Source organism: Spodoptera frugiperda, chromosome 3 (assembly GCF_023101765.2).
Source record: "Spodoptera frugiperda isolate SF20-4 chromosome 3, AGI-APGP_CSIRO_Sfru_2.0, whole genome shotgun sequence".
Taxonomy (NCBI): Eukaryota; Metazoa; Arthropoda; class Insecta; order Lepidoptera; family Noctuidae; genus Spodoptera; species Spodoptera frugiperda.
The window spans coordinates 11,457,956-11,470,129 of NC_064214.1; the positions used below are offsets into that span (position 1 = coordinate 11,457,956).

Consider the following 12,174-nt stretch of genomic DNA (forward strand, 5'->3'; position numbering starts at 1 on the left):
ATAAATGAGCGGGTGAAACCGTGCGGCAGTAGCTAGTCTTTAATATTTATTTCTGAAATATTTCTTAAAATTCAACATCTATTTGTATACGTTCTATTTACCTATTGGATCTTACTTATAACTATTAAATAACAATATGAATAAAGTATAAAAGTTGCTAAATCAAACGAAAAAAAATATTTGCTGCTTAAACAGACCAATTTCAATAGTTCTCGTACAAACAATCTCTTTTTCCAAACAAAATTATTAAAACAACATGTAACAAAGTCAATGTTTACAAAACTAAATTTGATGGAACATTGGCATTTAGAATATTGGACATTAATATTTATTGTTCGCAATCAAATTAGGAAATTTCCTTCAAAAATATGAAGCTCAAAATTGAGTATTTACATTTCATTTCATTCCAATCCATTCCATTTCATAAATCGAATGAAAGAATAACCTATATATATTAATAAATATAAAAGTATTAAACCAGATAGCCTCATCTAGCCTATATTGTAATTTATAAGAAAGTCGGGTTTTGAAGTCTGTTTACAAAAACAAAATGTGAATTTAACAGCATAATTAAGTAAATTCTAAACATGTATTTATTAATCAACTGCTTTATTAATAAATATAACATAACAATATACTAGTTATATTAGTATAATAATTATATTATTGATGTATACCTATTGTACGACCAAGGATTGGTCGCAAAAAGCTTTAAACAGAGAGGAGTGGAAGGAGGGTAGGGAGGCCTTTGCCCTGCAGTGGGACGACCATGGCTGAAATCTAAATCTAAAACCTATTGTAGCGTCTAGTCATCCAACTGTAAGTAATGACAACAAAAGAGACTCGTCCGAGAACTTTTATTCATTTTATTTTAAGATGAGACAGTCTTTTTTTATTTTTAAAATTAGAACTGTGAATGGACTGGCTATATAATTTAAAATAATATTTAAAAAAAATATGCTACTTAAACTGAAATGTATTTTTCATTTCATTTCATTCTTAATAGACCATTTAATTCTATTCCAACGCAAGAACAAAATAATGTAATAAATGTCTATTAAAAAATGGAATAAAATTATATCTATGGAGATGGAACGGCTTTTAAATGTAGGGCAATTAAAACTGGCCAGAGTCCGACGATGTTTGCACCGCATAATCTTTGTTTCCAACTTTGATTAAAGCTCCATACATATTTCTATAGTATATGGCACAAGCAAGGCAAAGTAAATAGAATCGTTATCAAAAAACAAAGATATTTTGATCATAGCACCTAGCTTTATTGACAGACAGACTGACAGACAAAGTGCCTAATTATAGATTAATTAAAATAAATGGTATGACTTTGACATGGATTTTGCTAACTTTACATTAACAAGAAGAACATTAAAGGTTACTGATGTTTTCTTTACTTCCTCAATTAATTTGTTGCTAAGGTAAAACATCAAACATCTTAATCTGAAATGGTAAATGTTGTTATTTAAAATATTACCTAGTAGCTTTATGTTATGGTTCCATATAATATAAAAAGTAAAGCTTGTTTTAAAACATGTGACAACACATGTTACGATAAGTGACAGAAGTCGCACATAGACGACCGACAAGCAAATCAACGGACGACGTCATAAATCCTACATCGCACATGTAAAGTTTAATTTGCGAATAAACATAGATAGAAAATCCCAACGATCAACAGTTGGGAGGAAAATCCACCAGGCACGATCACCTCGCATAGTAGTAAGAACTTCCTTTTGTTAGGTAACTTTACCTACTCTTTGTTCCCTAAAAACCTAATATAAATAACCGAACCTCTTAATACCACAAAACTACAGTCACCCACTTTTTCGCTCAAGTTTAAAAATAAACACATTTACTTAACATCTAAGCATTGTACAGAACGCGAACTAATCCTGTATCTAAGACGATTACGTACAAAGTTAAGTCGTTGACTTCAGTAGTTACAACATAGGATAGTACAGTTATTACTGAGCTGAAGTCTTTGCTCTCGTAGTAGAACTGTTTGCAACTACTTGACCGGGTAACTTTGCTAGTAGAGTTCGGTACTACTAATAGTAGTGTGATAATGTTGTTTGTAAGATGGAAATGGTTCGGTCTTTGTGTTGTTACTATTGTTTTGAGTTTAAACTCATTTCAATTGATAGTGAATGAATGAAAAAGGCTACAGGATTATATGGTTTCTTACAGAATTAAAGAATTATATTCTGAGATCTAGAATTGTACTTTACGCAAGTTCAAAATATTTTTACCAGTACTTATACATATAAACCAAAACAAACCAAACGTGTTATATCAAAAATATAACTTTAACTACAAACAGAATACAATAAAATAAAATAGTAAGATCCAACAGACAAACTATTTGATATAAAGATTTGTTGGACATCACGCTAGATTATAAGTCATACCCTGTACCTTTTTATTAAATAAATAATAATAATAAGAACATTTTCTAATAATATATAGAAGCATTTCGTAGGTCAATCAACACACACTAATACATATTTCATTCCCAAAGCTTTCATTTATCGAGTTCCCATTTACGTTCAAGGTCGGTTCGGACCCGAAGGCCGCGTAACAACATTTAGCCATTTTCTTCGTCCGCCATTTTGATTATGCCTACTCAAGCACAGTGGGGCGTTAAGCTCAACACTGGTCCTATATGCGTTTGTCTTGTAACTGTATTATACAGGACTTTGCACTATTTGCGCACTGTGTAATGCATTGGATTAAAGTTCAGTTGCTCCAGTGTGCACTAGGATTATAGTTCGAATGTAGAATTAGTCTAATGTGAGTTTACTTTAATGTCCGTAGTGTGTGTCGTTTCGTTTTATTATGCAGTATATTCTTGAATAGGTAAGGATAAGGGTTCTTAATTATTATGTGGAGTTTTTAGCATATAAATGTGAGTTTAATAGCCGATTATGGTCGGCTTTCTGAGTTAATATTCGGTTAAATATTCATATTTTTGTTTACATACAAATAAAAGCATAATTTGAATAAGAAACTGACTTCTAACAAAAGTATTTTGGCTTTCTGAAATTCATAGTAGTATCTAATATACTTAGTGTACACGAATGGTATAAGTAGTACAAGTCTAGCTGCGTCAGTGCAAACAAGATTTTGCACTAACGGCTTCGTACTAACGGGTTTGAAAATTTGCAGTTTATGCAGGAATAATGCTTAGATTGCATAGCAAAATCTGTACATTTTCCATAGTCGGTAATCGGTATGATATTGAATAATTTTTAAGTTTAGTTTTGAGAAAACAGCTGAACTTAAAACTTAGTATTTTTTTAAGTAAATGTTTTACTACATTTTGGATAAATGTGTATACAGTGTACATTATTTTAAACGAATAATTGTCAAAGAAATATTAAGGTTTATCAATGAATTCTAAACTACTTTGTAGTTAGAAAAAGAAATATCAGTCCAAAAACTATGTAGACTATGACGATAACTTACGTGATCATTGAAATCTCTTAAATAAATATATCAATACAAAAGAAAACATCGTTATCACTTATTAACTTAGCAACCGAACCCCATAAAGTTAGGCAAATAACCTACAAATTAGTTCTTCAATCAAAAACCGATAAAACTAATTATTATTTACAGCAGTTTTTCTAACCCTCGTCAGCCTATATCACTTTAGTAACCCACGGGATGGTTAGACACAATTAGTATGTCCATTAAATCGTCAGGAAGGCTATATAGCAGTGGGGGGTTAACCCCTGCTGGGCCAGACACTTTTAGTGGTACTTTTTGTCCCGTATCCGTAGTGTCATATGAATTTTCGATGGAAGTGGGTTAATTTTGTTATTTATAGTAGATCTATTACATAAGCATAACTTATATCAGTGTAGCTTTAATATAATATTTGTAGATATTATGATTTACACACCTAATAATACGTGTATTGTAAGTAAAGATAAATTGGTTTGGATATTGATTAATAACTTCACATTGTTTTAGGAATTATATATTTATCATATAAATATAAGTAACTTTAGTATTTCATTTCATTAATTACCAACGTGGCTTTCTTATATTACAAAGAGTTTTATAGTCAAAAATGACTCATCAATATTTGAATTCGGTTCTAAATACGTAAAAAAAGTTTTCGTTCTATAAAGATTAAAGAAAATGTAGAACGCGCACATTTCACTAAATTAAATATTCGGCACGTTTTGATAACATACAAGAATAACAAAATAAAATACGTTTTAGTTTTATAAAACTGTCTCACATAAAATTGTCACACGTGGTTGTTGCTGAAAAAGACACCCTATCACAAAGCCCTAACGTAGAGAATTCTTTGTACGCTATACCGTTTCCTAATTGTACTGCTAAATACGTATTTGAATGATATTTAATTGGAACAATGTACGTAAAACATTGCTTCGTCTATACCTATCAATTATTTTCGAATTAATGCTCTAAATTAAACTTACCTCGTCCCTTTTAATTGAAAGCGAGTGTTAATTCTCCATGGTTGTAAAACGAATGTATAGAAAAAATATTATAATCATTAGATGACGATGGATGCAGATTTTAGTAGTAGTATCAGTTCTGTTCATTTCGATAATTAAGGTACAAAACGTAAGTAAAAGATAAACAAATAAAATAAAAACATAAGAAAATAAAACAGGTAAAGAAAAGAAAAACAAACACAAATGCCATAAAACAAAAAAAAATGAAAAGAAATTAAAAAAAAACACTTAAAAGATCGAAATGTAATAAAATAAGTTCGTAGTTCTGCATCCACCGTTATAATTGAAAAGAGTACTCACGTTGAGCTGCATCACAATCTTGTTGTAGGCTCGATGCCATCGCTGCCGAGGAGTCAACTTCGGCTGTTCAGGCTGATCCTCTGCCCTCTCCTGCTTTTCACGGAACCCACTGTCTGTGGACTGTGGATAAGTGTCATCAGTCTCTTGGAAATGTTCCGGACGATCAAACTTATCTCTCTCTTCTATAAACGTTTCATTCTTGTCAGTATATGAAACGTCATCACGGTATTCCTCAACTTGATCGTCGTAAGGTTCAGCTTCTTGGAAGCCGTCAGTCTCTTCAGGTACCTCGTGATAGGTCGTGCGCTCGTCTTGGAACGTGACTTTCGATTTATCCGTGAGTGATTCTGTGGAATTGTGTTTTGTTGTAGTTTCTGTGATATGAGTATCAATATTGGGACATGAAATAACAACGATTTAATGTTTATAAAAACTATCATTGTAAGGAATAATCATTTCAAAATGTGTAAGTATGAATCGCAAGTTTTGTATTCAAAATGATTAGGTTGGTGAAATAAATTTACAATTAAATAAATGTTGTATGAATTGGAATGCCCTATAAAATGAAAATATTAAACAATAAAATAATTACCTTCTTGTGTAGTAGGGACAGCAAGTTTCTCTTCTGGGTGAAAAGAACTTTGCGAGGTTCTACGATCAACAATCGACGGCGTTTGACTGTGATAGCTGTCGACTGACGGTTTCCTTATTTGAGCCACAGTCCTAGTCGGAGACGCTTGCTTCTGCAAACTTGGGCTTGGCGGTACATCCGACAAACGCCTCTCCTCAGGGACTTCTTCGAGGATGGTATCATGAGCGTAATCATCATCACGATACCTGTCCAAAGAAGTCCTATCGCGGTCTATTGATTGATCGTATTCAGTCTTATGATACTCGTCCTCGTAGGCACTTTCGTCGAAACTCGACTGGGCTAAGTCTTCGGGTGCGTCTGGTAACGTCCGAGTTCGACGCACCGAAGGTCTTTGTATGGACTCCTGTCTTCTGAGAGAGGGAGTACGCGGTAAAGAAACGGGCACTGTTGACGATATATTCACGCTAGACGATTGCACTGATGTAGACATATCAGATGACGGATAGGGGGGCGAGGAGGATAGGACGGATGATGTTACCGGCGCAGTACTTGTGTACGGCGTTACGGGGGCTACTGATGAAGAAAACTGGCTTGTTGGAGCTGTCGTCGCAGGAGTAGTATGAGGAGGCTGGGTCACAGCAGGAGCTGCAACTGCTGCTGCAGCTGCACCAAAGAGGCTTCCCAACTTCTTCGCACTACCGGCCATAAATGAACCCAATGTAGCAGCACCAGTTAGAACAGTCGTTTGCAGTTGTTGCGCAGGTTGCTTAGCTTGTTGTTGTTGCTGCTGCTGTTGCTGTTGCAACTGTTGTTGCTGCTGCGTCTGTTTCTGTTGCAACTGCTGCTGTTGTTGTTGTTGTTGCTGCTGCTGTTGCTGTTGCTGCTGATATTGCGACTGCTGCTGTTGCTGGTGGAAAGATTGTTGATTTGCTTGCTGTTCTGAATGTTGCAAATACTGCTGATCTTGGTAGTATTGTTGGTCTTGCTCATATTGTTGCGTATAAAGCTGATGAGAAACTGGTTGTTTTTCTTCCTCTGGGTACTGCGACTCGAATTGTGAATCGTACTGGTAATCCTGCTGGTACTGTTGTTTGTCGTCATACTGTGTTTGTTCTGTGTACTGTTGGTCTTGCTGATCATACTGATACTGTAGACTGTCGTACTGTGAATCGTATTGTTGATTTTCGTACTGATAACTTTGCGTTTGGTACGTATCTTGTTGACTCGTCACTGGCGGTTGAGGTAAATAAGACGAAACTGTTGATGGCACTGTTTTCGGTAACAACGTATCGCTCTCACTAGTAATAGGGTACGTGAACTGTGGTATTGTCTCGGTTTCAGTCCAAGGCGTTTTTTGAGCTGGAAAGTGAAAGAAAACGTTGTAAATATTAAAATTAAATGTGAATTCACCACACAAATAGTCAATGAAACGGCCCGTCATGTTTACGGCTTAAAAAGAACTGATTTTTATAGCAAATCTAAACGTGTCCACGCTGCGGAAGTTCTTATCTTTTATGTAATTGTATCATTTTTATTATAATAATAAATTCTCGGTTTTACTCTGTTGACATTGACATAATTTTGATATCGTATTATGCATTATAAATAACTCAATGACATTGGCTTTATTTATCCTTCTTAAAATATTCAATTTTTGAGGATAAAAGATTTATAATTTGCTGTGCCCGAAAGGGTCCATAATTGTGACTTAATACTGTATTTCCAATACCTGTGTACATTATGGATGTGTATTGCATCTCTTCTTGAATATTTGAATTTATATTTTGCTAAATGCTAAATAATTTGGAAATATATTTACCAGCGGCAGGCGGAGTAGCGTGTGGCGTTTCATCAAAGAAAGGTTGCATACCATCCGAATCATATCTGTAACAAAACAATTTAAGTCAGTTCTTACAAAACTTAAAGACGGTTCAACATTCCATCCACTCGTGTTTAGCAGTATTAAAAGGTAACACTAGTGATGAATATCTATTATTTACATGAACACAATCGACTGCACATTTGGTGTAACGCGTTTTATTCCCGCACGGAGCAACCCTTTGTGTTATCCACAAATTATTGTTTCGGTTTTGAGTGTGATGTGTATTTGAAATTATGTTTGTAAACGCACCCACGCATTCTAGTGTGGAGCAACGTTTTTTAAAAAACAAGCAATATCTGGGTTTTCTTCGAAACTTTCGGACATAATCGTAACTGATATCAGTGTCAGCTTTTTGCTTTATCATTAAACGTGAGTATGTACTCATCACTGATTCAGAGACCATACCTACCTCCTATGTCTTTTTTTTCTTTTAAGGAAAAAAGCATTTATTTTATTACTAAGTATTGTTTAGCTCTCGTGGGTGTTTCTATAAAATATGTTATCGTTATGATTCACGTTTCGATATAATTATAATTAGGCCACCATACATGAGATGTACTTTCTAGAAATAATGTATCTATCTGGGTACTTTACAAACAATACCTACTTAATACATGAACATCCTCTGAATAATGATTTCATGATACATTCTGTTACATTAACATAATTATCATTTCTAGTAAATGCAATTTCATTTTTGATAGCTCTTTTTCAAAGGATAAAAATTATCTTTTTCCTTGTACGTAAAGTATTTTTTTTTTATTGAATGCGTAGTAGATATCGCCTTTATAAAAGATTTTTTCTTCACCACATTCATCCAACTGTGAGTACTGAGTCTATGCATTCTATGAGGGCTTACAGTCACTAGATGGCGTTAGTAAGACATCAGGTAACATAGCACTAAAGTAACCCCTTATTTACAGGTTACTGTTAAGCATAATTTATGGGTTTGTAAAATAAAAAAAATACACTTAGCGTCGTCTATTTTAGCTTAAGGGTTTCTTTATATTTAGGAAAGGTTGATGAATGTGAGCATGACTGATTTTAGTATATTTTTTTAATTTTTATTTACCTTATGAAAGTTTAGCAAAGTATTGCATTACGTTTGATGGCGAAACGTAAAAGTTAATAAAATACTTACGTACTTCTCTAAGTTTACAAGGTGTCTCAGTATAGTTAAAGATATATGTATCTCTATGTGCGAGCTACGATGGGGCTGACGCTATCATTTAATAATCATATACCTCTAAATAAATAAAGATATAAAAAATATATACTTACGTTGTATTATTATAACTAGGTTCCGGATAGGATGCAGTGGCAGTGTCTTGAAAGTCTTGCTGCTGAAACCCGAAGCTATCATAACCATAACTCGCATCAGGTATAGTTCTTTCAGGTTCTGTAAGATAATATGAACTTTATAATGAAGTAAATAGAACATATTATTGAACGCGTTGTATGTTCGAGTGTGTAGATAATGATGATTGTTGAAAGCAGCAAAAATTTTAATTAATAATATAGACATTTTTGCTTGGCATTAGCATTGCATAATACTTTAGTTAGGGAGTACCCAATAGTAATTACTTTTTTTTAACAATATCATGAATGACTGATAAACAAAACTTCAGGCTGCTACTGAGAGTTTAGTAAAGATTCGAGCTGAAATGTTAAGGCACAGATATGCCAGATCTAAACATCTAAATGACGGGAAGTCTGTCACCTTATTAAAGCTATATTAGATGTTCAATAGTAGTGCCACACTAAAGAAAGGACACATTATTTTGATATTTAACATTTTTGTCTGTCTTCTTTCATGATTCGAACAAAACATTTTATTTCTCTTCAAATTAGATTCACAAAGAAGATTTTTTTAAATAATCTGTACTATATTCGTTTGATTAAATAGTGATTGTGGGATAAGTTCCAGCATTTCATATAATATTGTAAGCCAATCTCACCGGGTACGTAAGGCACGTGCGTAAGCGTGGAGGCGGAAGGCGCGCGCCTGGGGCGCGAGAAGCTGCCGTATGACGTCATCGATGACGACATAGGCGTGGGGGGCTGGGGTAGGCGGCGGCCGCGGCTGCCCCGTGTAGACCCCGACTCACTGCCAGGGGGCACCGGTAGCGCACGACCCCGCTTTGGGGTTGATGACGGGGTAGCTGGAATAAATAAAGCACATTGATTCACGATAAGCTGGCTTTGTAGCTCTTAGCTTTCTTCAATTGTTGAACCGTGGCTCCTCTCTCTCCAATCTACTTCAGCACGTTCAGATAGGTAGATTGTGTTATATTATTCGTCAGTTTGAAACAGACTGTACCCAAGACCTAGTTCATTAAAAACAAAATTATCCCAATTTATTTATTTAGAAAAACCCTTATATTACTCTTTTAGCGACCCATTCAGCAATTTACGATTTTAAAACTGACTTTTTAAGGTTCAAATCTGCCTATGCATAATATTAATTGCAATAGCTAAATATAATATCAGCACTTATAGCACAAACTGTGTTGAAGTTTACCTGGAAGACTCGCAGCAGTTCTCCGCGGCCGCGGCCTGTATGGTGCCATCTCGTTGTAGTCTGAGTACCTGGATGATGGCACCATCTGAAACAGATAAAATACATCGTTATTACCAACGAACACAAAACGTGTACTGCAATAGACGTAGACGTTTTGTCATCTACAGTAAATGATGAAGGCATCAATCAATGACTATCAGATCGGCTGGTTGGAAGCGAATTTTATTAGGTCGTTTACCCCACTCCTGGTGGAAGACCTTCGTTTTGTTTAGCGGTATTTCATAATATTAATATGTACTAGTAACTTCTGCCAGTAGCTTAGCTTAGTTCCAATCAGCTCATACTCTGTCTATATACCATATTTCATCAAAACAAAAACCCATTCAGTGGTTGCAGAGTGATTGACGGATAAACATCCAAACAAACCCTCACATTAAATATCACTAATATTATATTTTTTATAATATAGGTACATCACAATCACACTAACATTATAAATTTTATTATCTCATATATAAAAATCAATTGCTGTTCGTTACTCTCGCTAAAACCGCTAGAACGGCTGGACTGATTTGGCAAATTTTGGTCTTGAATTATTTGTGATAGTCCAGAGATGGTTTAAAAGGTGTAAAAAAAGAAATGTTTAAGGCGGTACGAAGTTTGCCGGGTTAACTGGTATATTATTAATTGTATAATATTATAAGTTTTTAAACTGACATGGTCACTAACACTATTATTAGAACTTATGACGGGATATTTACCATGTTTATTCACTTTGGTGAGTTTCCGATATTTCGGCACTGTTGCAAGCGCCATGATCACGGATTCAGTTAATCAAAGTGAATAAACATGGTAAATATCCCGTCATAAGTTCTAATAATAGTTTATAATATTAGTGTAATTACAACATCGTTAATCGAGTTGAAATGTAAAATAGTGCGAAAATCACTCACCGGTTTAGGCGGCACTTGCGGCAACTGAACAACAGAAGATCTCCTCTTATTCACGATGTTCTCGTACTCCGTGGGAGTCAAGCCATGCCCGTCATCGTAGAAGTACTGCCCTCCACTGTCCCACTGCCGGGAGTCGTCCCCGACGTACGAAGTCTGGTAATGATAGCTCGTCGAGTCGTAGTACTCTTCATAACTTTGCTGCTGTGATAAATGCGAATGGTCCCTGGAAATATACATATTTTTTTGTTATTAAACAGTGGTTTTAACTAAAATATCAATACTATTTTGCCCTTAAACTAGTACATGAATTGTTATTCACTGCGATTCAAAAATTATTATAATAAATATCTGATCAGATGTATAATGAAACAGTTGTAAAAATATTTTAATCAAACGAGCTTGCTATTTTACATCGCCTATTGTAACCGTATCCCGTGTAATCGTGTATGTCGGAACGCAAATCAACAATGGGTTTTCTATTCATACAAGACTTTAAGAATAGTTAATGTTACAATCTTACTTCAGTTTGGATACAGCGATTAACAGTACATAAACCAGTTGAACAAAGCTATCAAGTATGAATCCTTTGGTAAACTATTATTGTGTGTCAATATACTACATACTACATACTATGTTATGCATTAATGACCAATGCTGATAAACATACCTAGTGTGCGTGATACCAGAGTAGCTCTCGAACCCATACATGTTGTCATCATACAGGGTGTTCTGACGCTCAAGACTCGGCCGGCGCTGTTCCTCTGTAAATAAATAAATACATTTATTATAATAACTATCGTGAGATATACTAAATTAATACTGCAGTCTACTGAATGAGAGTAGGCTGCGCAACGTTGCCGCGTCTGAGTGCGCTGCTCGTGATGAAGAGCCCCTCTGTTATTTGAAATTAGTAGAGCGTTTCTCCTTTAATGTACGTGAGTAATCCGTATTTTTTTTAGTTAACTTACTCTATTAACTATTAATAAATCTAATATAAATCTGCTTGTACTCTGCCCCATTCTAGGACAATAACCTACTGAGTGGGCCCTACACAAATGGAGAATATAGAAAAAAAAATTCTACGTGCTGTATCAAACATTTTCTTCTGTGTCAATTGGCCATTTTAACGTGACTGAGTAACAAAAATTCACCAAACTTTTGCATTTGTAATATTAGTACAGACAGTTCTGCTTACCCCCGGACTGCCAGTCAGCCGCGGTCCGCCATGATATTGCAGACTCCACACTCACTTGTGCGTGGAGCTGAGACCATGTGTCTATCCTGGAAATTGGAAAATAAATAGCATTAGTTTCATGGAGTACTAAGTTCGTGTTAGATAATAAATATCAGACACGTAATTTTTATTTGGTCGTATAAGATAACAATACTTAGATAAAACGAATCAACGTTTAAGAGTG

The 12,174-nt window shown here is 34.8% G+C and overlaps 2 protein-coding genes across 2 annotated transcripts in view; one reads left to right on the forward strand and one right to left on the reverse strand.

Moving 5' to 3' along the window:
• LOC118273822 (protein unc-13 homolog B) overlaps positions 1-12,174 on the reverse strand; it is a 401,044-nt gene that overhangs the window by 265,943 nt on the left and 122,927 nt on the right. The window contains exons 9-17 of the mRNA XM_050707727.1: positions 11,952-12,037; positions 11,424-11,517; positions 10,757-10,979; positions 9,804-9,888; positions 9,241-9,444; positions 8,564-8,681; positions 7,220-7,284; positions 5,401-6,759; positions 4,809-5,155 (exon numbers count right to left, since the gene is read on the reverse strand). Of these exons, the coding sequence (XP_050563684.1) occupies positions 4,809-5,155; positions 5,401-6,759; positions 7,220-7,284; positions 8,564-8,681; positions 9,241-9,444; positions 9,804-9,888; positions 10,757-10,979; positions 11,424-11,517; positions 11,952-12,037 (2,581 nt within the window). The remainder of the gene's footprint in view (positions 1-4,808; positions 5,156-5,400; positions 6,760-7,219; positions 7,285-8,563; positions 8,682-9,240; positions 9,445-9,803; positions 9,889-10,756; positions 10,980-11,423; positions 11,518-11,951; positions 12,038-12,174) is intronic.
• Positions 1-12,174, forward strand: part of LOC118273823 (uncharacterized) — a 103,046-nt gene that overhangs the window by 13,693 nt on the left and 77,179 nt on the right. The window lies entirely within an intron of this gene.